Source organism: Cygnus olor, chromosome 17 (genome assembly GCF_009769625.2).
Source record: "Cygnus olor isolate bCygOlo1 chromosome 17, bCygOlo1.pri.v2, whole genome shotgun sequence".
Taxonomy (NCBI): domain Eukaryota; kingdom Metazoa; phylum Chordata; class Aves; order Anseriformes; family Anatidae; genus Cygnus; species Cygnus olor.
The window spans coordinates 7575183-7601663 of NC_049185.1; the positions used below are offsets into that span (position 1 = coordinate 7575183).

Consider the following 26481-nt stretch of genomic DNA (forward strand, 5'->3'; position numbering starts at 1 on the left):
GATTATATCGATTTCTCCTTACAAGTAAAAACAACATGGAGCCCTTTACCAAAAATAGTTTATTGCACAAAACTTTTAAAGGAATTCCTATGCACATTATTTTTATAATCAACATGCTTTGTGTGATCATAAATATTAATGGTACATAGCGTAACTCCTCTGTCCCCTGGCTCATCCACTCAAGAACATGAAATGATTAACTTCGATCTTTACAAATACAGCCTAAGTAGATATTAAATTATTAAATGTCGTGTATAAAACATAACTATTTCTTTTACAATACTGAGAACATCTTTATCTCCTCCAGAAATCCGTGCATCTATATTAGAAATTAAGCTGCTCTACTCTCCAAGACTGAAGTGTTATGCAACAATAGGAGACAAGTGTGATCAGACTGACAGCTTAGGAGCATTAGTAATTACTTTGGACTGTAATTACTTTCATATGAAAATATTTAAAGGCTCTGATCACATCAAGTCACATGCATACTACTCATACTTCCCTGGCAAAGTTATTAGAACATACATCACAAGCTTTTGCATCACCAGTAGTGACTTTGTCAGCTTTAAGTTAATTTTGTATTGATACTATCTGTCCCCAGTGCACCTTTAACGTTGTCATAACTAGCATTAAAACTTCTGTGCCACTGCATTTCACTCCCCTACGGAGGTACAAGTAATCCATGAAAATATGAGCACTAGAACTTCCATTCTAGGTATTACTCTACTCTTTAAATGTGTGAAATTCTCATAGATCTCGGCTAGCATATTGCCTGAACAGTTTGGGATCAGATCCTCCCACAGCATGAGTGGATCAGGGGCTCAGCTGATCCCTATACAGTGCACAAATATTTCCAAGAGAAGTGGAAGACGATAGAATGGAACATTATACAATGTTCAGCAACAGCATAGACTCAGTAAATAACATTTTTTCCAGTGTAGGGCTTTTGTTGTTGTTGTTTAATGGACGATTATTCCAGAGTCCTCAAAAACCCAACCCATTTGAAAAAGCTATGCTGCGGCCTTTAACAACTTTCAGTATTTGGGAAACATTCTAATTTTACAACAACATTTCTGCTTCATCAACAAGACTTGTTCAGTGGGTAGCAACCACTGAACAACAGACATGGAAAACACAGTCCGTTGTGGAAAAAAATTGCACATTACTTCAAAAAATGAAAAAAAACTTTGGAAAATTATTCTTAAATTTCTAAATACACATCGATATTAATGAGGCACTGATACTCCTCTGATCTATTTGGTAGCGCTGAGATATGCAGAGGGAACTCAGGTTTCATTCTCATAACTAGTTTGTTTACTGCCTAGACAGTAAGAGACCTGAAGCTTTGAATAGAGAGCGTGCTCAGCCGCAGGGTGAGGCTTTTTAATGCAACAGCAACTGTTTCTCTGGATAATTAAGATACATAGCTAATGAGCTTCAAAGAAGAGGGTTTGCTTTTGTCACATGCTGAGTGCTCTTTCTATAAGGCTTCTCAGTGACTTCTGTAACATCAGTGGCTCAGTACCTCACCAGACTTAGAACTGGAAGTCTTGTCATCTGTGCTTCATTTAAATAAATGGCATACCGCTTGTGTTTATAGAAAACCATGCGGGGGACATAAAATGAAAGTAACTAGTGTCCAGGAATTTCCAGAGAGAGAGAAACTGGTGGATCAATGCAGAAATCTAATCGTAGAACTTCACAACAGCTCCTTCATCTTTAAAAGGAAAAATACGCATCTGAGGCTACTTGATTATATAAACTCAGATGTCTTTCAGGGAGCTAGTGAGAAAGCGCTGCACTGCACTGAAAACTGAATGCACTCTTATTAGTGATACAGAAAGGAGAGCAGATGTTCTTAAGACCTATGAAGGTTTCTTACAATTCTGTCTTCTTCGATACCAGATAAAAGCTTTGTCTATTACAACTGTTGCCAAACTTATGCGCTTAAAACATAATGGATTAACTACAGGCAATGTATTCACCAAAATGAACACCAACATTAACCCTGCACAAGTGTTATTTTATTTAAAATCCTGAACATTTGGTAACCTTTTTTGTACTGAATATATTATTTACTATGTAGTTTTAATTTTGTTATTTAACAACACTGCATATTTTTCCCCTCTTAGAGCTTAATATACAGGCAACTTTGAGAACATGACAGCAGCAAGATAATCAGTACCATTAACTCTGCAAAGTAGACTGCAGTAGTACGCAGACATTAACATGTCTAAGCTAGTAAAGCTTTTGACTTTTCTTTAAATTGATCAGTAATTCTATACATTGGACACCTAATGTCACACTAATGCATTTCTCCCTTCATCAAATTGAAAACCTTGACTTTTAGCATCACTTGACTCTGACCCCATAAAATAGAAGTTAAATTCCAAGGAACTGAGGGGCACAATGTCACTCTGGAACACTAAGTGCGAAGTGTTCAACTGGATGGGATCTTGAGTTGGTAATTATGAGAACTAAGACTCTGAATAAACATCACTTCTCCCCACTTGTTTGGGTTTTGCCTTATTGTTAAGCAAACTGCAGTCATTTCCCACAGAAACATACAAACCCATCCAAAATGAGCCTCCTCAAAGAAGCAACTGCTTCTTTAGAAAAGTACGTAAACAAGACAAATAGAAATTAGAGACAAGGTGACTTTTCTGAATGCTGTTATAGCTAATTATGAAAAAAATAATTGGAGATGCTTTTTTTTTAAAAAAAAGCTATTTAGTCATCTTATTAGATTTTCTAATGCCAATCTGTAGTGAATATAATCGATGTGTTTTCTATATGTTTTAAAAACAAAAACATGTTGGTACCTGAGTTGCCAATGATTCTTCCAAATAACGTCATGTATATTTTGATTTGTGCTTTAGCACATTAGATGAAGCAGCATCCCTGCACTGATTTTTGAATGAGAAGAGGGGCTTATCACTGCACGCTACGCCACATGGACCGACGGGACCAAAGAAGAAGGAATCTAAGGTGGGCTGCTTTAATAATAATCTAGCCAAGGCACCTCTACAGAGGTGCTGCCATAGTTCCACCATTTACATTCACAATAGACACCTTGTTATAGAGTATGCAGGAAGTTGGGACAGCGTGTGGAAGAAGATAATCAAAATAATAATTGTATAGGCATTATAATTTTGTCTTTTACAGTAAAATAATTACATTTCTAAAAGCTCTGGCTTTGGGGGGCTAATTTCCCTAAGCCATTTGTACAGTATGTCAAAAACCAGCAAACTTAAATGTAACATTAAAACTATGGCAGTAACAAACAAACAAAACAAAACCAAAACCCCTCATGTCAGCCTTAACTTACAGTATATAAGAATATTAAAACAGATAGTCAAAGTCAGAAAATTATGATTTTTCTTTTATATATATATATATATGTATATATATTACAAGCATACCTTTAATCAAGGATGTCTACTTCAAAAGTCGAACTAAAAAGGTGCAAGAAGTGTTTGTGCAGTGAAGCAAAGCTCCCTACTGGCCTGCAACTGTAAGAGAAAAACTGTGACACTTCAGAAAACATCCCAGGCAAATCTGCCAAAGTTCTGTCATCTTTGCAGTCTGTTTCTTTTGCCATAGATCAAAGGTCATCTTTGTAACTACAAATGGCTTCAAATCTTTTTTTTTTCCCCTAAATGCAGACATCTGTAATTTGAATGTAAAAAATAAGACATTGTAGGTGGGAGGAAGAAGGATGCTCTACTAGGAGTATCCATTTCTCAACCACTGCTAATAACTGAACAGGAGCAGGGCTTTATTTTTCCTGCAATTTGGATACTGTCCAAGAAAGGGGAAAAACTGTGAGGGTGAAAAATCAACACCCCGACCCCCAACCTAAGGAAAAAAATAAACAGAACAAAAAACAGATGATACATAATTAACAGTCATCTATTAACAAACTTACCCAGATTAAACAAAATTACAGATTACAGATGTCTGCAGACCTGGAAGCAGATGCTCTTATTGGCCTCATTTTGAACCTTCTTAATCTCTCACTAAAGCCAAATGAGTCAGATTTACCACTTGGCAGTCCCAAACATGGTAGAATTATTATGGTAAGGTTTCAAACAAATCCTTGGAATAGCACATTCGACACTATTATTATGCCAGTTTCTCAAAACCATGCCCTTTGCTTCTACAGGCAAAAGCAATATTCTGAACACCATTTTTAAAATGAAATAAATAAATAATTTTGATAAAGATTTGTTTACACACTTAAAGCAATAGGAAGAAAGACAACTGCAGAGAAGGTTATAGTGTCAAAACTTCCCTGTCACTAACATCGCAATTCTGCTTCTTTTCATCTACAGTAGGAACCTCCTGCTGGTCTGATGCAGTTGCAGGACTGGTGGAAGTAAGGTCCATTAGCTGCCCCTCAATCTGAGTCCATGAAGACATTGATTCATGTACTGTAATGGTGTGTTCCTCCATCTGACGCTGAAGACTGTCCATTTCTTGCCTTTTAAAGTTTTGGGAACAAAAAAAAAGAACAAATATTATCAGGCAGAAAGCTACACGTTAAATGCAAGATCACAATTACTTTTCTGATTCTTGATAAGTACTCCAAGATTATCTAAGCTATAGCTGAGAAAGAAGTCTAACGGAACCTTAGAAACTATCTTTAACTTACGAGCAAAACAAATACAACATGCTTAATCCAAAAATAAGTGCCAACACTGCAGCATCTCCTTTACTGCACATACTTGTGGCCAGGCATGATGCAGCATCATTTCCTCAGCACAGGCACTAAGTGACTGCAACCTGATGAACATGGTGCTATTGCTGGTATAAAGGCAACATGAGACAAAGAGGCAAGGAAAGCACCAGAGAAAAATAAACTAGATAAACACAATATGACTCGTATTCAGACACCAATTTAGTAAAAAGATTAGTCTGGTAATAGCCTGTGATGATGTTCCATGATCCCGTCTCCTAAAACATCAACGAAGGTGGTATTTGCAGCTCAGTTCTCCACATTAACACCAAATCCCCATCTTCCTGAAGTTGGAGCTTTCAAGCTCAGAATTGTGTGTGTATCCTTGTGAGGGAAGACATGAAAATAAATTCTTGGCAGAATAAAATTTCTCTATATAGATTTATTAATACATTGCCTGGGCCCCTATCACAAGCAGCCCTGCTGGTGCTATGAAGAGAGAAACACCAGCTTCTCCACTGGCAACAACTAAAAATAGCTGTTTCTGGTTTGTTTTGCAGTATATTTATTTGCATGCTAAAAGTCAATCTAGGATGGACGTTTTGCCTAGTATATTGTAAAGGCTTCTTTCGTTATTTCACTGCCATTTAAGCAAACACTTAGGATGACAGAACATCCTAGCGTACTAAATATAGCACCATAAGAGGAAAATAATTCATTTCACAAATCCTTGTTTTTCTTAGGCTGGCAGATGGCTTCCTGGAAACATTAAAAAAATTATTTAATATGGTTTTAAATAACAGGCCATACTTCAGTTGCTGGAGACAGCTGTTCAGATTTTTTAAAGGCTCCTTGCTCACAGCTGTTGATGGTTTCAACAATTCTTCCAGCAAGGCAGCAGGGACCGGACAATCAGGAATCTTGACTGGAGTCACAGGATTTGAAGAGTTATTCTCTCCTTTCCTCTGGTTAAGGGAAAAAAAAGGAAAAAAAGAGCCATAAATAAAATCAGGTTATTCCATCCATCTCAATTCTATCACACGAAGTCTCACATCGCACTACTGGTACATAACATGAATGTAGTTCTGATACCTGCTCTACAATACAGTTAAGTCTCATGGGTCACAAGCAAAAGTTCCTAACCTAACATCAGCTTCTAGTCATGCTTATAGGTAAACACAGAGCATACAGAAGGACTACTCAAGAAATCACCCTACAAAAGAAATAAAACATTAAAAGATTTAAACCTGGATCTTCACAACAAATTTTAATAACGGGCTATCAGTATAGTTAAGAGAAAAATTCAGAAAAAAACACAAAGAAGTTTAGTATAATCAAATAAGTCCTTCTGGAAATTCTAGAACCTGCAGGATGAAATATCTAGATTGATGTCTAGAAGAATGATACAGATGAGTTCCATATGAAGTTCTCTTAACTGAGAGAATTACTTCAGAGAAGGAAGGAGCAAGAGATCTACTATTACTGCATTTTCTGTATGTGATTAGCAAATAGGAAAAAAAATAATCAAAGAAGCTGTTAATAGTCACCTCTTGAAATTGCGGAAGGATGAAAAACTAGATAGGACCAGAATAGAGAAGACAGACACATGAACATTAAGAAAGTACTGACTAAATATTTGGCCATGATTCATTATTTAATTTAAGCACTTCTTTTTTTACTTTATTATAATAAGTTAAAATGTAAGTGGAAGATAATATGGTAGACACAAAGTTTTCTAATGAAAAAGATTATAAGTCAAGACCAGTAAAGTTACTTTTGCCTGCAAAATATTTATCAATATTAATTACTATTATTATTATTGTTTTTAATATTATTATTAAAATTATTTAAAATATAAAATTATAAAATTATTGTATTATTATTAATAATAAAATATTAAATATTTATTATTTAAATATAAGAACATCAGTAACTCTGTACCACAGGTAGGCATTTCAGTTAAGAGTTTTCACCAAAGTTTCCGTGCAGCAGAGTATTTTCCAGCACTGTAATCCAATTACACTACTACATGTTCTTCCTACTCCAATACCTTCTTCATCTTGCCGTGCTTCAGATCCAACTTCAGTTGCTGGTTTTGCTGCAGCAGTGACTTCATGCTGTTCTTCAGCTCACTCACTTTAGCCTGCAGCATAAACTTATCCTTCTGAGTCACTGACAGATCTTCTCTCACCATTTCTAACTCAGTCTTGATATTCTAGATAGGAAAATAAGGGAATTGATCTGATAAAAGAAAGCAATACAAAAAATCCAGAACTAAGGCTTTCATCACCTCTTCCAGATTCCAGAGGAAACTAGAAAAAGAATTAAAAAAATGATAGCGCTATGTGAAACGAATTCACCCTGACAGAAAACCAGAAATAAGATTAAAAGTCAGTAACCTATTTTTACAGTGTAAGGTCAATGAAATAAGAAACTAACAGCCCAGTGATATCAAGAAAAAGTAAAGACTGCAAAACACATCATGAATTATTATTTTTTTGAATAAAAATGTATATTAAAAAAATCAGTGTAAATGCTTTTAAATGTGTTTGAACTATAAAATACTGTTTTAATTATCCCCCTACACCAATACCAGGTATCCATCAGAATCTCCACCTGCCAGATTAAATACCTGTAGGACAACTTGCATCCCTTCTAATTCCTTATGGCTGCGCTGTTCACTCATATCCAACTGCTGCTTAAGTGTTTCTATTTCTCTTTCTTTTTGTTCTACTTCCCACTTGAGGTCTTCCACCTAACAACAACAAAAAAGTATCTTTAGAATTCTCTATACAGGAAATCAATCACAAAAATATATTATCTGTGTCTCATGAACCTTTCCTATTTTTAAGAAAACTTCCTAAAATAAACTTCGTTAAAAATTCCTGAATGAAACACAAATGAAATCATACAACACATCCTAAGTAAGGATAAACACAGCAAATGTGCAGGTTTTACCTCTTGGCTTACTACAGGCTGTTCACTAAGCTTGTCATCCAGCTTTTTCTGCAGAAGTTGGAGCTGAGATCTGGCTTCTGCCAGTTCTTGCTGAAACTGTGATACTTCCTGGGAATGTTTCTCATCCTCTGCCCTACACAGCAATATTAACAGAAACAGATACAGTACTTACACAATCTGTCCTTTAAAAGAAGTACTTCACTACGTTAATATATAATTGTTAATTATATGGCAGCCCATGACACCTGGTTATACCTTTGAAGGCTTGCCAACACATTTGCTGCAAGAGTTAAGTCACAAGAGACAGATGCGTAAATATATTAAATGCTGCAAAAACCACATTCTTTGAGCACTGGTAACATTCCCATTACAAACAACAGATTATACAGTGAACAAAACAAAAAGCCTGTCAGTAATTGTGCTTTTGTTTTAGGAGAATTAGAGTTAGTCTTATATCCATTCTCATGTAGGTCTGATAATTTCTTACAATGTAAGAAAATAGGTTCTATACAACAAAACAAATTGCATTTCACTATATTGTGAGATATATCCAATGCTCAAATTCATCTTCTACATAATTCTTTAGGGACGTAAGAGGGGAGAATAACAGGATAATATGTGGGTAAAGGGTTAACCCTTACTTGTAAGGAGAAATAGCAAAAATCCATGTCGAAACTGAAAAAAAAAGGGTGGTGAAGCCTATATACAGCCTACTTTGGGTCTAATTGAATTACTAAGAGACATGAACATGTAAATATTCGCCTAGCATTCAAACATGTATTTTACGATCAGGCTCAGCTGGGATGCATTTCAACATAATCCACTTCAGAATGGCAAAACCAAAAATTCATTAACATGTGTGTTTTTCAGAGGATTTATTTTGTTTACTGTACTTCAAGAACTTGGGCATTTATTACAGTGTACTTACTGCAGTTTGTCCACTTCAGCCTGAAGGGCCTGGACAAGGAGTTCTTTGGCTTGTAGCTCTTTCTTGATTTCATTGAGCTCAAGGAAAGCAGCTTTGTAATGACGGCGATTGTGTGCTGCATCTGCTTTGGCTGCTGCTACCTGCAAGAAAAGAGATACAATTTTTCTTTATCACTGTACAAGAATCAAAAAAGAACTAGGCTAAAAGGGTACAGAACAAATCAAGAAGAAAATTGTGCAGCAGCGTTAATTTGCTGTTTATAATTATTTTTGTTTAGAAAAATACTGTTAGTGTTGTCAGCCTTATTAATGCTAATAGTGGTTAATAATTACATAATGAAAAATCACGTCTGCTAAACTGCTTTTTTACTGCAAATTTTTGATGAAGTAGCATCACTTTAGGATGCACTCCATGCACTGCAAACCAAAGCAGAACTTTCTTGGTAGTCAGCGAACATGGTTAACACAGGGCACAACAGAAAAGATATCAATTGGTCTTTCAACTATCAGCCATCGTGTCAGAGACCCTGCAGGAAGCAGTATATTATAAAGCATAAATTTTCTGTAAAGCTAGTTTTCAAATACTTTGCATTTAAATCATCTTTTAAAATAAATAAATAAAACTATGACCTATTACCTGTTCCTTAAGGTCTTTAACTTTTGACTTTTCTTTCTCTAAGGAAGCCTGTAAAGTTTGAATAAGTTGTTGCATTTGCTGGTCCTCTTCCTCTTTTCGCTTTAGGACTGCCTGAACCTGTAGCACATCACAAGAACAAATGCACATTTTGTGTACTCACTGGAAGACCAGAAATGCCAATAGAGTAAATACAAACGTCAGCCAATGTAGCAGTTGCAAAGCTTCTCTCTGCTGTTCACTGATAACTGCTTCTATAGAGTACCATTCAAGCTTAAAGTAGCCATGGTTAAACGGTAGCACATTATAGGCAATGAATTGCCTATGTTCCCTTTTGCTTATACCACAAGAATACATTACCATTGGCATAAAAATCAACATTAACCTCAGCAAATCATTATGTGACACAGTTTGCATGTTCCAAAAATCTTAAATAAGCCACACTTTCACAACTGCAAGTATTTCAGCATGATTTATTTACACCCTAAGAGAGAAACAGCTCTGTTTAGTGCAAAATATCATTTCTCATACGTTACTACTGTTATGCAACATACAGGAGGCCTGCATCTGAAGAAAACACACCAACATTGCATCATACCAGTGAAGACCTCTACATCTTACCAGAAATATTAACCATTTCCTTTCTTAAGGCATAATACCAAAAAGTCATAATACCTGTAGATTCAGTTGCACCAAATCTGCCTCTCTTTTTGCTAAAGCAGTTTCTAGGATATTGTTGTGCTCCCGCAAAGCAGCGTTCGACTGACTAAGGCCTGTAAGTTTTCCTCGTTCATGTTCCAGTTCAAGGGCCAACTTCTTGTTAATTTCTTCTAAACGTTTTATCTTCCTCCTGAAGCCTCTAGATTCCTGAAGCTATAGCCAAAGAACAGTTGAAAGTAAATACAAACATCTCCAGATTAATACCTCAAAAAAACCCTGATGTAAATGAATTTCTTTGCTTTTACAGTTTTCCTTCACTCTCTCTGCCCCCCTTTTTAAAAGGGTACTTCAAAACAAGTGCATTTTCACATTTTTTTCCTAATGGAAGACTAAAATGCTTGCTAGAAAGCACAATCAATGAGTATGGTTCACACGGAGATAAAGAGTAGTTGATGGGTTTTTTTGTGCAACTTTACAACTGAACACCACCACCCTGCCCTCAAAAATCACTGAGCATACATGACTCCCAATAGTTTCAAAAGATAACTATTCATGCATATTCACTATCTTATGGCCAGACACAGCTGGTATCTAATACAGGAACTACTTTTCTCTCTCATCTTCTGTTCTCCTATACTACAGTGATTCATAAAACCATGAAGAGATAGTACAGAGCAGAAAAATTATATAGTGTCAGCAACACAATGCTTGCTATGTCAGATTCCGATTTCCTGCACTGTTGGAATAAAATTATGGTACTAAAAATCTCTCCCCGCCTCTAGGTGCTTTTTACTGCCACCTTCCCATCTACCACATAAATTCAGGTAATCACCTCATCCTCTAGTTCCAGCACTTTCTCTCTGTATTCTTCAAGCTCCTGGCTGGTAAGTGAAATCACTTCTTGCAACTCTTTTTCCAGCATCAACTTGCTTTTGCTAACAGTTTGCAATTCTGTCTCCAGAGCTTGAATCTTTTCCTAAAGACAAAGGGATCACAAGCCTGATTCATTTATCATCCATCTCTGCAGAGGCAATTTTGTTTTGTTAAGAAGTTTATTTCTCTACCAAATATTAAATGAGCTGCTAGTGATTAATGTAAAGGTCTAGCTCAAAGCTTTCAACCCTTTGCATCCAACCACTACTTATAGCATTTTTTATATTTTGCTCCATTAGTCCAAGGAATTTACATCTTTCCCCCAGTAAATTAATTCTCGTATTAAACCGTATTATAGTCATAACATATATGATTAAATTACAGCTACCCTGAAGAGATGGCAACTGTCTATGAGGAAAAAAGCAGTTAGAGTTTGGGAAATTTTTCAGATCCCAAGCAATTAATAATCTCAAAAAACATGAGTAAAATACAAAAATCCAAAGCCTGCCAAACTCTCTCTCTCAAATATAATTAAGGAAATTCTCAGTATTCAGGACACTGATGCCAGGGTTCTTATCTAACTTTATATTCCAAGTATTTTCATCACTTCAGTGTATAGTAATATTTCAACACATATTTAGTAATGTGATAGTGCTATCTTTGTATCAACAATGTTAAAAGACACCCGCATACTTGAGCAATCTGGTTGTTTCCACCACCAGTGATTTGTGCTTTTAGTTTGCTCAACTCTGCTTCAGCAGATTCCTTTGCAGTGAGGGATTCCTGTAGCCGTCGACTAAGAATCCCGACTGCATTCTCATAGGCTTTATGCTTTGCTTTCATCTCTTTCTGAGCACTCGTCAGATCTGACCCTAGACGCTTCATTTTCTGTTTCTGCTCAGTAATGGCCCTAGAGTGAAAGCAAAAAACAAAACATAAGGTTAAAACAAAATTTGCCAGAAAGTGATATTGAATGATTAATTTTTAGCATGGCTCAATTGAAAAGAAAGAAGTAAATAAAATCTGCATATAGTCCACTTCGCTAGTCCATGTTTCATCAGCTGAACTGTAAGGATACTACAGGAGACTGTGCCAAATGCCTTGCTGTAGTTAAGGTAAATGACACCCACTTCTCTCCCCTTGTCCCAAGTCACTCATCTCAGAAAAAGCCATCAGATTGGTAAGGTACAATTTTAGCCCCTTGTGAGGTAGCGACTAAGACTTTTGAACACATTCTAGGAAAGTTGTTATGGTAATTAAGAGGTCTTTGTCAGAATTATTAAAATTCCAGTATGAAGGAACATACACTACTCTCTCTATAAATAATACAGAATTTAGAATAAGAATCTAACTAAGGTCTCATCTAATCTGAGATCTTCAGTGGGTACGTCGTTTCTTGGTAAAAGGTTTTCTTCTATGGTTATCAGTTAAAAAAAAAAAAACACGACAACTTGTTCTCATTAAGGCCAACATTCTAGCCATTCAAGGTTAAAATTTACTGAAAGAATATTAGGATTAACTCCATTAAATATGTTGCAACATGTTAACACAATCCATGCCATACAACATATGTATCATTTAAAAGCATGAGTGAATCAGAGAAGATGGAACTCCCACAGTATGCATTCAGCACTTGGCCATAGATGTTATTTCCCAAACAGAATAGGAAAAGACTGATTACTAAGAGTGTGGATATGAGAGATTAATGTAATAGATCTTTTGTCTGTACCAAAAGAACAGACTTACTTTTTTGCTTCTTCTTGCATTTGTTCTACTTCTAGTTTTAATGCCTGATTTTCCTCAGCAAGAGATGCCATTTGTTCCTTATCGAACTGCAAAGACTTTATAGGGAGAGGAAAAAAAAAAAAAAAAAAAATCAAAAACACGAGGTAAGAACAAAAACGTGTTTTCTGTTACTTTACAGGAGAATAAAGTTTCAAAATTATTTACAGTTCTAAAAAAAAAAAAAATGTGGAAAAAGCCACCTATTTCAAGTTTCTCTGCTTCCTGACTCCTTTTTATTACCTTTTAAATTCTTTCCTCTGTGGCCACCATCATAACATGTATGCACAGAGTTCTACTTTGGTCTCTGCTCTCAGACAGCATTCACTTTGGGACCAGGCAAACTGCTTCCACACCACAGTTCTACCCCTACTGTAGCATGCTTCTCCCCACTGACTTACATGAGGTGTTAATGAGCAGTCACATTAACAGAATTGTGGTAGGTATATGCTCAACTATATATACACAATATTAAATAGGTATCCAAGAACCTTAACTTGCAGCCATTCTGTTTATTTCCAAAACTAACAGAAATAGCAACATATTCTGTATGTAATATTCTCTCCAAGTCCAAAGCTTGACACCTTCCATACCTGTAGGCGTGTTTCCATATCATCTCGTTCTCTCTGCACTGACTGAAGATGATTTTCTATTTCCACCATCTGCTGGTGAACCTGAGATACTTCCTTCTGTAGTTTTGAATTTTCAGATTCGAGCGATTGTTTTTCAACTTGAATTTTCAGTAGCTCTCGTTTTAACTCTTTCACTTCTGAGTCTAGACGTTTCTTTGTAGCTTTCAATTCGCTAATCAGCTGGTCCTTAGAACTTGCATCTCTTCGATAAGCTTCCACCATTACCTTGCACACAAGAGTTTCAAGAGCAACATATCATCTCTGTTACAACTTTGCTGTAAATTACTCTTAAATTTCTAAAATATTTACCGATGTTATTCTAGTTTTGGGGGGAGGTGGTATCAAAGAATACAAACGAATGTCATCTGTAACAGAATCACAGAATGGGTGAGGTTGGAAGGGACCTCTGGAGGTCATCTGGTGATACTCCCTGCTCAAGCAGGGTCACCTAGAGCACTTTGCACAGAATCATGCCCAGGTGGGTTTTGAGTATCTCCAGAAAAGGAGATCCCGCAACCCCTATGGGCAACCTGTTCCAGTGCTCTGTCACACTCTCAGTAAAGTTTTTCCTCATATTCAGATAGAGCTTCTTGTGTTTTAGTTTGTGCCCATTGATTCTTGTCCTATCTTTGGGCACCACTGAAAAGAATCCGGCCCCAACATCTTGACACCCTCCCTTAAGATATTCATATACATTGATAAGATCCCTTCCCAGCCTTCTCTTCTCCAGGCTAAACAAGGCCAACTTGTTCATTAAGTGAATATGAATAAGTGTTTATAGCAGTACAGTATACTCTTCTTCATATTCTTTATGGAACTGCACTACTTAAATGCAAATAAGAAAATAATTGTAAAGATTAACTATTCCGTGCACATAATTAAGAACTTTTGTCATGAGAAGGGGAGGGGGTGTTAATTGCAGTTTAAGCAGCCTTCTCAAAATTAAACCAAATAAGCTAAAAACCAGCTTTGGCATTACATTAATGAGCAATCAAGTGGTAAATTAATGGTGCCTCTATGCATAATACATATTTACAACACTAATGACATATCAATTTTAAATTACTATTTTAAAACTAATTATTTAGAATAAAATTTGCGATAAAACAATTTTATTCTCAATCCAATGCCTCAGGCAACTACAATTTTTCAAAGCTGAAGGAAAATGAAGACAACTGAAGATTTTTCTAAGTGCTTTTGCAAAAGCAAACCTAATTAACAAGCCAGAGAGAGACTTTACATAGAGGATCAACTAGAAAACTTCCTCAAGACCAATGAAAGCTTGAAATGATTGATGGATCCACTTTTTCTTAACTGCAGGTAAAAATTCAACTGAAACCATGTAATTATGTCACAAGGTTCTTTGTATTTGATACAGAAAATGAATTCCAGTCTCCTCACAGTAGCCCTCAGAAATACATACTTACACTGTAAAAAATAAATTATGTTTTCATTTCTTTGAAATAGCTTGCTTTTGCTTACCTTCTGCTGCAGGAACTGTTCCTTCACTTTCTGAACTTGTTTTCTGAGGCTGACATTTTCCTGTTGAAGATTTTCTACCTGCCAGAGGAAAGAAACAAACATGTTTTACATGTGAAACACGTCATATTCTACATTATTTCAAGCACTGACAGTGTTTTTAGCTATGCTTGTACAAATTGCCTAATCTAATGAGGATCCTGTTTCTGACTAGGTATCTCAATGGCACTTTTAGATAACCCAACAGAAAGAAACTCACACTTTATAACGAGCTCAACCCTCGGGAGTAAACAAACATCCCTTATCCTGCCAGTAAGGTTTTAGCGTGTGTCATTAATCTACATACGTGGTAAGCAGATGGCACCAGTTCACATATACATGATCAAATCATGTACAAATCTATCATGTAACTGGCAATGTCACGTACCTGTGGCAATACTTGCCTGGAACAGCTATTTTTAATAAGATATTTTCGGCGATTTCTTACCTGGCTTGACTTTATTGCCATTTCTTGCCTCAGTTGTTCCAACACTTCTGATGCTACTTCTGTGTCTTCTTCAAGGCGTTTTGTTCCTTCATCAAGCTGCTCTTGGCTTGCTTTTGCTGTCTGCAGAGCTACTTCCAAGACAATCTTCTCATTTTGCAAATACTGTATCGTGTCATCTTTAGAAGTAGCATCACTCTGGAACTCTTCTAATCTGGCCTTCAGTTCATCGTACTGTGTTTGCAGGTCATCCAGGGACTGCTCTTTGGTGTGCAACATCTCTTGGGTCATAGTGAATTGCTTCATTAGATCTAGGTGTTCTTGCTGTAAAGATTCAAGCTGCAAATCTCTCTGATGCAAAGTCAGCTTGACCTGAGAAAAATTGTTTTAAGATTAAATTCATAAGATTAAATTGATACAAAATGAATGTGAAATTTCAAAAAAAAAAATTTACAGTTACAGAGATGATTTAGAAAAATGTGGAGGGCCTTTTCACCTGGGACAGAGTGACTTTGATATGGACTTCATTTTTGCAGCAATCTTTCAGACTGTTTAAAAAAAGTTTAGAGCTCAGCATTTATTTACTACTGTCTTTTCAGCCAATTAACTATTTCCCTTACAACCTTTGGTAATTTGCCTAAAAACAGTCTACCTGATCCAACTCTTGCTCCAATGTTGCTGCAGAATCAGCCATTTTCTGAAGCTGTTCTTTCTCATCCTCAAACTCCTCTAGTTTTCTCTGCAAATCTTCTTCCACCATGGTTTTAGCCTCCTGGATCTGCATGAAGGCAGCTTCTTGATCTAACATGTCAGCCTGCGCAGAAAAAGCGAGTAGTCAACATCTACAGTTTCAATTGGCAGGGGCTGTTGGATGTGTGTGTCGGGGAATAAAAACGAAAATAAAAGGTTAACTTAAAGAACATTTCTAGGAGAAAATAACAAGCAAATATAATTTTGATGTCTGCCTTACACACCTGTATATCTTTACTGAAGTCACTCACCCACATACTTAAGACACCTTAGAATAAGTTGAGTGTCTTGTATACTTGTGACAATCTGAGTTCCTTATATAGCACCATGTCCTTTCTAAATGGACGAAACAAGGTATAAATAAGACGAATATTTAAAGTATTAAAATTAAGCTGCTCAGAAAATTCTGAAACAAAAATAAATTCCTTGGATACTGTAGCAACTCCATGAAATAGAAAATCTTGTCATTTACACAACTGCTATCAGAAGCAGTGGAGATGGGTTCTAAACGCTTTGAAAGTGAGTGTGCTGCACTTGAATAGATTTTACTCATCTTTTCTTCCTGAAGTACAGGAAGGATAAACCTGAGTACTGAGCAATTTCACACATTTAAGAAGAATTTTACTGACTTTATCTTCCAAAGAAGTTTTCTCTTGGAAAAGTTCACGAACAGGCAAAGCAGAACATTTACATCCACTTTTAAAACTCAATTAAAAACAAATATCAGCTCTGAAAATGCAGGCATCACCTTGGAATGGGAAACATATGGCCTTTCTCCCTCTCGCTGTTTGTAGTTTCATGCAAATTTATTTGTTCTGAAACATTTCCTGTTTTTATAAAGCATCATTTTAACCAATTCATAAGAATTCCATACTGCTTTGATGGAAAATACTTGAGTTTTCAAATACTATGCTTGCAAAAACTAAATACACAACTTAAACAGAACACAATTCATGAAGACCACCTACAACCTCACCTCAATATTCTGCAGCTGTGCTGCAATACGTTCCTTTTCTTTAATTGACCTGTGCTGGGTTTCAGTCAACTGCTGAGACAATGCCACATTCTCTAGTTTGAGATGTTCCAACACACCTGCTTGGGTCATTTGCCCAGCCTGGAAGAGAGGGAAAAAAATATCACTGATTAATACCAACAGCTCAAATTTGCAAGTTCTAGGAAGGAAAAGAAAACACACAACACACTGAATCTATCTGTGCCTAATCTCAACTACTACTTACATTGCGCTATAGATGTTCATCCACATAAGACAAGTGATTAAATTTATGCCTCGGTATCTACAGGAGCTAATACCTTACAACAAAAAACAAAACAGCTCCGCCTAGCCTGCTCTCCACCTGAAGTATAAAGAGATTGTGTATGAATTCCAACAACGGAGCCGCTCTCAATGTCCTCTGGTGTTGTGGTTTAACCTGGCAGGCAGCTAAGCACTCAGTGGGATTGGGGAGAGACTTGGGAAAAAAGAAGTAAAAGCTTGTGAGTTGAGATGAAGATAGTCTAATGGGACAGAAAAGGAAGATAAATAATGATGATAGTAATATGTACAAAACAAGCGATGCACAATGCAGTCGCTCACCACTCACTGACCAATGCCCAGCCTGTCCCTGAGCAGCGGTCACCCCCCCATACTCTGGCCAGCCACCCCATATAATTGAGAGCATGGTATCACATGGTATTGTGGACAGCCATCCCTTTTGACAGTTTGGGTCACCTGTCCCGGTTCTGTCCCCTCCCAGCTTCTTCCGCACCCCCAACCTCCTCACTGGCAGGGTGGCATCAGAAGCTGAAAAGTCCTTGATGTAGTTTAAGCAACGATCAGCAACGATTAAAACATTAATGTGTTATCAACATTGTTCTCATCCTAAATCCAAAACACAGCCCCATACCAGCTACTAGGAGGAAAAATAACTCTATCCTAGCTGAAACTAGTACATCTGGAAAAAATTAAAAGAACAGATTCTCAGTCCTATGTGCAAGCAAATCATAATACCTGTATATTAGCCATCTCACTCTGCAGCCTGACACGAGCCTCCTGAGCGAGTACCAGCTGCTGCTGGTACCACTGTCGCACATTTTGGAGCGATGTGATTTCTGTTTCAGATGCCTTTAGCTTATTGGTCAGCGTGGTCCGTTCCAACTGCACTTTATGAAGTTGGTTTTGTAAGGAAGCCAACTGTTGTCGCAGATCATGAACTAGAAAAAGGAAAAGAAAGGACCTGGACTATTACACTCCATTACTCAATTTTTATGCGCACATTTTCAAGGCTTATTGCTATATTCATAGCTTATTTATTTGAACAAAAATATATGCACCTAATTACATAAAGATTGGCTGTTCCTGCAAAAGCAAAAAAAGAAAATTCTAGTATCCAAAGAATTAGGCTCATAAACAGAACAAAATTAAAATAAATGAGTAATTTCTTTAAGCATTCAAAGCTCATTAGAGGCAGAAAATATGAATTAAAAAATACATAAAATTAGAAAGCAGGTATCCTGACATTGAGATGCATCATTACAGACCAGTATTTGTGTAGTTTTCTAAAAAACATTAGTCCACCGTCAAACAGTTACTAGATTAAATATTTATGCCTCCTCCTACAAGCTGGCTGTGTCTTGCAAATTGTGGCATTTGTGACGCAACACAAAAAACAATCACCTTAAAATTCAGCTATTTAGTATGACATCAATAAAATGCGAATTAAAATTATTTCTTGCTCTTGGACTTCCGAATTATGTTGAACTAAAATGATTTATGGAATAATAAAATTTAGAGATCAAAATTTGCGTCAGCCCACCTGTGCTGTCTCTGGTGAGAACACTTTTTTGCATATCTTCAACCTTCAGCATGAGTCTTTGGTACTGCTCCTCTGCTAACTGCAAATCATTATTTGAAGAAGCCAAACTAGCATTCTTTGCTTCCAAGGTGTTTTGCAGGTCGGCCATTGCTCTTTCCAGATCCCAGCAAGATTGCTTTAATGTGGCCACTTCTGAGCTCAGCGATTCCTGCTTCTGTTGGCTGTTTTGGCTGTGCTCCATCTGTGCCTGAAGCTTCATGTTCAAAGCTGCAAGTTGGGCTTGTAGCTCAGTCTTCTCTTTGAGAGCCTGAATGTATCCCAAAAATTAAATACAAAAGAGAAAATACATTAATGGCTGATTAGAGAAGATACCTAGCAAAATGGCTTTGCTAAGGCAAAGACCACTTACTTCTAAGAATGATTTTTTGAAGTGACATCTCACATAGTAAACAGTTCAAATATTCAAAGAAAACAGAAGGCACAGACAAGACATATATTGTCTTTACCAAAAATCCTGACATGGTTATTGACATACAAGATGTGTTTCCACAGTTTAAATAAGAATGCTTTGCATTCTCTATGTTATACCATCAGTCAATACAAAGAGAAAACACAGACATCATTAGCGTAACTCTGGATTAATCATCTCTAAAGTTCTGTTGTCTTTTTGCCTAAACCTTTGAAGGCTTTAATGACTATCTTCATAAGCGTACTTGTAATGTATCCAATTCAACAATGTTTTTACAAAACACATTCCCATAAGAGTAGGAAGCTCTTGAAAATTAATTAACATATTAATATAATTTGCTAAATACAGAAATTCATTTTGTACCTGATTAGCTTCTACTGAAAGTGCCTCTAGCTGCCCTTCAAGTCTCATCTTCTCCTTTAGCACCTGCAGCATTTCATCATGAGTTCCTGCGATAGAGCTTTCCATAGATACACTGGAGACAGACATACCACACATACAGTCGAAGAGTTAGAATACATCACTCACCTAGCCGAAGAAAAATGAGTCTGAAATTAAGAGGTACTCAGACTCCCTAAGATAATATGCTTTTCATCTAAACTAGAAATTAGGATATGCTTTCTCACTTTATGATGGATCCAAAATACAGGGAAACAACCTTCATTACCATCCAAAGAACAAAGAAATTAGATTCACACTGAAGTTGTACATGTTAGCTTTCTATATTTGCAGCAACTAGAATTTATTGTGGTACCCATATATTTGTAATGTTTACAAAAAAGCAATGGTTGACTTCAGCGTGTTCTGTAGCTGTATATCCCTTTATAAGCAGACAAATGGACATAATATGAACAACAAAATCTCCACAAATGTTGTCCACAATGCCTGCTTTAATGCAGAAGTTGCTATTTCTCAGGAACAACTAGTGCAAAAGAAAGAGCAGGTATTTGGCTAAGGGATAAGTTTAATACCTATTACAAACACACAAGCTTGTGAGACTACAGTTAAAGGGCTGAAGAGGGTAAGAGTGTATAGGACAGGACTCTCAGCATTTCATGATTTGAGGTCTGAAAGATACATAGATCAGGTAAACGACCATAGTAAAAATCACTGTTTGAGACAGTTATATCAACACTTTCGGGCTTTAAAGACCAATGCCGCAAAAGCGATTCAGTGAATAAACGGAACAAATACAGATAGAAACAATTGCTAGCAGACCATTTAAAACATTCTATCAGCGTCAAAACTATTTTTCTCTAAAGATATATTAAGTAGGTACTCAGTGAAGTGACCTTTCAGTTTCTTTTAGAATCCGTAAGTTAACAGCTGATTTGATCATGACGAACATAAATTGGATCCAATGCTAGTAAAAGATAAGAGTAACAGACTGCCTATCCCAAAAAAGCATAACACCGTAGTCATCTCACTGCCCACCAATCTTTCTTACCTGCTAGAAATACTGTCTCTCCGGCTCCGTACTTCCCCATTAAATTCTTGCTCTTGGGCTTGGTGCTCCACTGCTGCAGCCTGCAGAACCTCACTGATGGAAGGAAATTGCCCCATGGCATCAGGATGTATCTTCTGACCATTTATTGTATATGGAATGCTCTGTTTGCCTTCTGCATTCTGTAAACTGTTAAACACCACTTTTCCTGACACGCTGCTGTAGGTAGAGCTGTCACTTTCATTTCCATCCAGCCTCATTCCCACTTCACTTCCATCAATCTCTGAAATGCTATCTCCTGCCAAGGAGGAATTCTCTATTCGATCATCTGTGTCAGAGGGTAGACTAATCTCAGAAACAACTGATGTTGGACCACTTCTGCTTTGCTTCAGCATCCCACCAGGTAAATCAGTAGCCAGAAGACTCCCTGTAGCATTTCTAGAGTCTGAATCTTCACTTCTGTAGTCAGCCAAGGACCGGATCTTACTGGACTTTGAAGATTTTGAACTTCTTCTCTCTTTTGAGGATGCTGGAAGTCCCAAGCTACCCAGTTTGGGTCCCCTGGGGACGCTGGTCCGCAAAAAGGAATATTCTTTTGTCATTGCTACAGTGCTAGCTCTTGGCAAGATTTCTGGATTTAACATCAACTCAGGATCTAGTGTGCTGGAGGGCCGGTTTTTGGATGTAGACTGATTAGATGAAAAGAAACCAAGAGACAGTAAATTCCAGAATGTTAAATTTGAACTTGCATCAAGGATTTGTTTTGTTGTAGAACTTAATACATAAAGCTTTAAACTATTATATTAATATTTAAATTTCTGTATCATTTCATGAATGAGTAAACTACGGCAACAATCAAGACTAAATATAGACAGGTTGAAAGCAATCGAGGTAGAGTCTAAAAACTGAAAGATACAGGAGAAAACAAAAACTAAAGAATTCAGATTTCAAATAACTGTTTTCTTAAACTTAAGATTGCCTACATTTGTGTTTTGTTTTGTTTTTTTTTTCTTCTTATTTCAGGTAGCAAAAAAAAGGTGTTACCAATGCAATAACAGAGAAACAATACAGAGAACCAATTCCAGAAGAAAATGAATGTTTTCTCACATTTAAAAAAGCTACTGAACATTTGAAGCAGAGCAAACAGTAATTTAAAGCATAGACTGTATAAAGTTCCCATCAACAACTGAATCTAGAACATCTGTTATGTGGTACTCACTCTTTCTTGATGTCTCTTCACTCTATATTGTTTGAGCTGCTCTTCTAGCCGTCTTCTTGCCTGAAGTCTTATTTGTTCTTCATTCTCCAATGGGAGTGAAGACTCTACTGAGCCTGTAAGTGAAAGGTATCTTTACAGTCAGAAAGAAACCTCCAACACAGGCAAATCTGATGCAAAAGGAAAAAGCCCCTTCTACCATCAGCAACATGCTTCATGCTTAAGCAAAGAACGCAAGGAAAGCCCGTTGCATGCACCTCAGAATACCCTTCTCTAATATATCTTTGTGTAAGCATTAACAATGACTGTGTATTTCAGCTTTCTAGTTTGCAAGTACTGTATCTCCTCCGAGTATATATATATGAAAAGAAAAAGATTCTACAGCAAAAACAAAACTATTGCTATCTCATCTGTTCTGCACTTCTTGTAGTACTGAAATTAAAAAACTAAGACAGACCTACACAGTCTACTCATTCCTTAAAGGCCTGAGAAAGACTATTTATTAGATAAATTTTCTACTTTAGAAAGACTTAATGTGATTTTACAATAGTAATGCTTTTAAAAAACATTATTGAAGATGGCTGCAGTATTAGACACCTTACTATAAAGGCTTTGCCCTTCTACTCCCATGTTTATTACTTATCTTAAAATCACCTGGTTGTGCTGTGTTTTTGTTTGTTTGTCTGTTTTTTTAAGTTGTCACCTATTATTTCTAATAATCAGGAAGGAAGATTAGAATAGCTTCAGTCCCAGAAAACTGAAATTCCCGTCCAGTGTGAGAATGATTTTTAAATGTTAAGGCACGTGCTTTAGTTGCAGCAGAGTGGTTTACTGAAAGAAAATGAATTTTAGTTCAAAGTAAAAGCTTACTGCCAAAATGACACTTAGTCCAAGCTGAAATGATATTATAGATTTTACAGTCAGGCTCAGAGAAAAAGCTTTATGCAGCAATAGAAAGCAGGGGCGCTATCATAAACAGATGCTTACACAATTCTGTTTCTTGCATGGGAAGACTTAGTTTGAGAGACTGCAAAGCTTCTTTTCTAAGAACTATGCCCTCAGCACTAGTTCCCTGAGACTTCCTTAGGCTGTCATGGAAACCAGTCACACCTGGGGATGACTCTTGACCCTGAGGAATGCTGGTGGGATCAAAAGATATAGGAGAGTCAGGGAAGAGCGACTCTGGCCCATTCTGGCAGGCATCCACTTTGATGTTTATCTTCAGACTTTCCTCTTCATTTGGCACTTCACTGATGTTAACACTGGTAGCTGAAAGAGAAAGTTTCACTGAGCTACTCAGTTTATCCTTACACTGCCTCATAAATACAACACCAACACTATTGCCTTTAGACTGTAAGAATATAGATTGCTAATGACAACAAAAACAATTTTATAAAGTATGTTTCTTCTGGTCTTTTAAAATGAAGAAACACCTTTAATTTACTTTAATATAGTGCCTTCAGACAGGATCTCAAACGTGGCCATAAATTATTTTCAAAACCTCACTTGGGTTTCTAAATCTTGTTAGATTTAGAAGCATTGTACACCAAATACAAGTAACGTAATCTGTGTCACACTGAGCAGCAACCTACTACAAATAAGACGTGGCAACTGCAGGCCTCTGCTGAGTGATTCAGCTCTTTGGTATGCTTCTGGGCACTGGTGAGAAAGCACCCACCAGCCCAACTCCCAGCATGGGCCAAGCAGAGTTTCTGAATTTTATACAGAGTTTAAATTTTTTCAAAGAAGATGTCTCCAATCATAAGTACTGCAGACAACCTTACGTGAATTAAAAGAATAAATCTAGCAATTATAAGGCAATTCAAGAACCACTTTAATACCAATCTTATCTTGACTTATCTGTGTGGTTTTTTTTTCCTCCTTTTTTCCATCATGAAAAATGCATCTGCAATAACAGCTCAACACTTCATAGGTTTGTATTTTGGATTTCTCACACATGTTCACCTCACTTGGTTGGGGACTACTTATGTTTATAAAAGTGCTGTTGCAACAAAACTGTACATCTAACATTAAATGCATTATTTTAAATCTCAGTAAAACAACTCAAACAAGCAGGGAACTGGAATAGCCACTGTCTTTCTGTTCACACACCATATACCACTGTAGTAACTGGAACTCATCAGAATATATGGAAGATTTTTTTTTCCATAAAGACGTATGAAAACATTTAGCATTTTTATCAAAGTATTTGCAAGCAGAAAAATCAAGTTTCCTCTTTCTATTTTCTCTCCCCACAGCTACAGACTTGAATAAGCAGTTTCTTGCATTTTCTTTTAAAAAAAATATGATGTGGGGAAAAAAACAGAACTGAGAAACATTAAATTAGTAAAAAGATCCTCTCAAAACTTAAGTGTTTCTAAGTTACATATGCACAAATATTCTGTATCCAGGAAGTTGATCACAGAGATTAAAGAAAGCTTTATTGATTCAGATATCGGTCCTTTACCATATTGGTAAAAACTTTCCCCCCCACATTATGAATCACTACAGCCCTCTGTAAGCAAAACAATTCAAAAATAAAGCTATTCATCTACGTGGTGAACACGTAAGCATACCTCTTTAATTAAATAAGCCATATAGGAAAAGTCAGAGGTAGGAAAGTAGGACTTTTTCCACTGCTACCCATTTGTTCCCACCTCTGTGGTACATCCTCCCTTGAGCCAGCACAGATGTTTGTAGAGTGAATCAGCACAGAGGAAACTGAATAAGGAAGCAATGTGGATTAAAAAAAAATATCTAAAACTTTCAGCTGTAAGTGGCCTGACCGTATCAGTTCACTAAGTTTTGAATTCAAACAATTTCAGGTATCTTTTTTTAATCACACAGAGAACATTTGAAGGCCATTTTACCCTGAATCAGTTCTCTGATTTAGCTCACCATGGTAGAATGGATGGGTACAACAAGGACACAAAGGAAGAAAGAAAATGGGATTGCTTTTTTAACGACCTACCAATGTAAGTCAGATGAAGACATTTTAAAACTGCAGCTTAGATTGTCAAAAGAAAATTTAAGAGAGGTGAGTGCTATGAATAGTACAAGCAAACAAAAATAATGACACCTTACACAATGAGAAATATCGTTTCTGCCCATCTTTCAGAAACTGCAGCTATTACTGCATCAACTTTATACCTTTTTTCTATTTTTTATCTTCACATCCATGAGTGGTACCCATATATAAAAGAGATACTGGAGCAAAATTCTAGAAGAATGGTTTCCTGGCAACTTCCTGAGGCCATGAGACACTCAGAATCTAAGTGATGCCTTGAACTAAAGTTAGTGTCAAAACAGCTGTGGTCAAAACAGTGGGGGAGGAGATGCAATTAGACTGAAAATACTAGAGACACACACTACCTATTTGTAAGGCACAATTCAATTGTTTGCACGATGCTCAAAACAGGAGAAGGCAGGAAAGTATGATCTCTGACTTCATAAAAGATGAGTGAATCACCATACAGTTACGCTGCGATTGTGATAAAGGGCAGCACGACACACACAAAGTCTTAGGACTCCACTCTCCTGCCCATGACAAGATGACAAATCTGCGATACCAGGGGAGGGCGGACGACTACCAACTTCATCACGTGATGACCTCCATATCAACAAAAAGGTTCCTTTTACATAAAGACCCTGTATACTTTTGTGCATCTACACAGCCACGGCATATAGACCTCTTCCACCTACCTATCACCACATCCTCATATATCAATTTTTCCCTAGACATCTGTAGTGGAAACATGGAAACTTCAATTCAATACAATATAAATATTTTCACAATGACAGTAGTTAAGTAATGGCATGAGTAGAGAGGCTGTTGAACTCCCCCATTGGAGATTTTCAAAATTCAGCAGGACAAGAGCCTGAGCAACCTGATCTAACTTAAAAGCTAGATCTGCTCTGTGCTAGAGATTGGACTAGATGACATACAGAGGTGCCTTCCAGCCTGAAGTTTTCCATGACTCAGTAATCTACCCAGATCGGTGTGTGCACATTCTTAAGTTTCTTTTAAGCAGCTGCATTATTTTCTTACAGAGTTTGTCTACATTATTTTGAGATAATTTGGGTGAGATAATTTGGGGAATAGATGCCAGCATCTCTCTTCCATTATGGAAGTTTGGAGAGACTTTTTGAGTACATTTTAATTTTTGCCTAATGGAATTAACAGAATAATTTCTTATGCCAGAATAAAATATTCCATTCCTAAGCTTATTCCCCAATAATTATTTCAGAACTGTTAGTTCTAAAGAACTTCACATACACATTCTTGGAAACATTTTCAGAAGACAGAGTAACACTTGAAAAGCACATGCTCAGTTGATGGCTAACAGTAGTTAAGTGAACAGTTTGGATTTGTTTTGAAAGAATAAGTTTTAAAATAGAAGGGTTTTCTCATATGTAGAGTAGTTTGGTGAAGGCTATGGCTCTGCATACTACTGTACAATAGATTCCTGACCTCAAGGACAAAGTCCTTAAGCATCACCCAAACAACAAAATAAGAAGTTGTTGAGAAGTTCACGTGAAATAACTTACTGTTAATTTCATCTCTCGTAACTGGCAAGTCCAACTTGGCTTTACAATCCAGGACTTCTTCAGAGGTGTTAGGCACCCCATTGCTGCTTCTATCATCCAACGGAACGTCCTGCTGGACAGATGAAGTGTCCATG

The 26481-nt window shown here is 36.8% G+C and overlaps 1 protein-coding gene across 3 annotated transcripts; it reads right to left on the reverse strand.

The window, feature by feature from the left end:
• Positions 1 to 49: 49 nt before the first annotated feature.
• On the reverse strand, positions 50 to 26480 carry GOLGA3 (golgin A3). Of its 3 annotated transcripts, XR_005825204.1 has the most exons (24): positions 26348 to 26480; positions 22787 to 23068; positions 21803 to 21915; positions 20587 to 21272; positions 19503 to 19614; positions 18671 to 18977; positions 17866 to 18068; positions 16834 to 16971; positions 15760 to 15921; positions 15111 to 15479; positions 14627 to 14704; positions 13106 to 13369; positions 12477 to 12571; positions 11424 to 11640; positions 10690 to 10833; positions 9873 to 10070; positions 9201 to 9317; positions 8565 to 8704; positions 7637 to 7769; positions 7311 to 7433; positions 6729 to 6893; positions 5489 to 5643; positions 3929 to 4483; positions 50 to 3512 (listed from the first exon to the last, which is right to left on the reverse strand). XR_005825204.1 is itself a non-coding variant. In XM_040577745.1 (23 exons), the coding sequence occupies exons 1-23, from the start codon at positions 26478 to 26480 to the stop codon at positions 4276 to 4278; spliced, it is 4419 nt and encodes a 1472-aa protein (XP_040433679.1). In that variant the 3' UTR covers positions 50 to 4275. The 3 variants fall into 3 exon arrangements, 2 of the variants coding, with proteins under 2 accessions (XP_040433679.1, XP_040433678.1); XM_040577745.1 differs by having other exon boundaries at positions 50 to 4483; positions 22910 to 23068; XM_040577744.1 differs by having other exon boundaries at positions 50 to 4483.
• Between the last annotated feature and the right edge of the window lies 1 nt (position 26481).

Excerpts from the sequence above, each read along its gene's own strand:
- GOLGA3 (XM_040577744.1), bottom strand. The coding sequence starts at position 26,480 with ATGGACACTTCATCTGTCCAGCAGGACGTTCCGTTGGATGATAGAAGC. Across the intron at positions 23,069-26,347 it reads TACGAGAGATGAAATTAACA|CTACCAGTGTTAACATCAGT; the intron begins GTAAGTTATTTC and ends TTTCTCTTTCAG. Across the intron at positions 4,484-5,488 it reads AGCTGTCTCCAGCAACTGAA|GCAAGAAATGGACAGTCTTC; the intron begins GTATGGCCTGTT and ends AAACTTTAAAAG.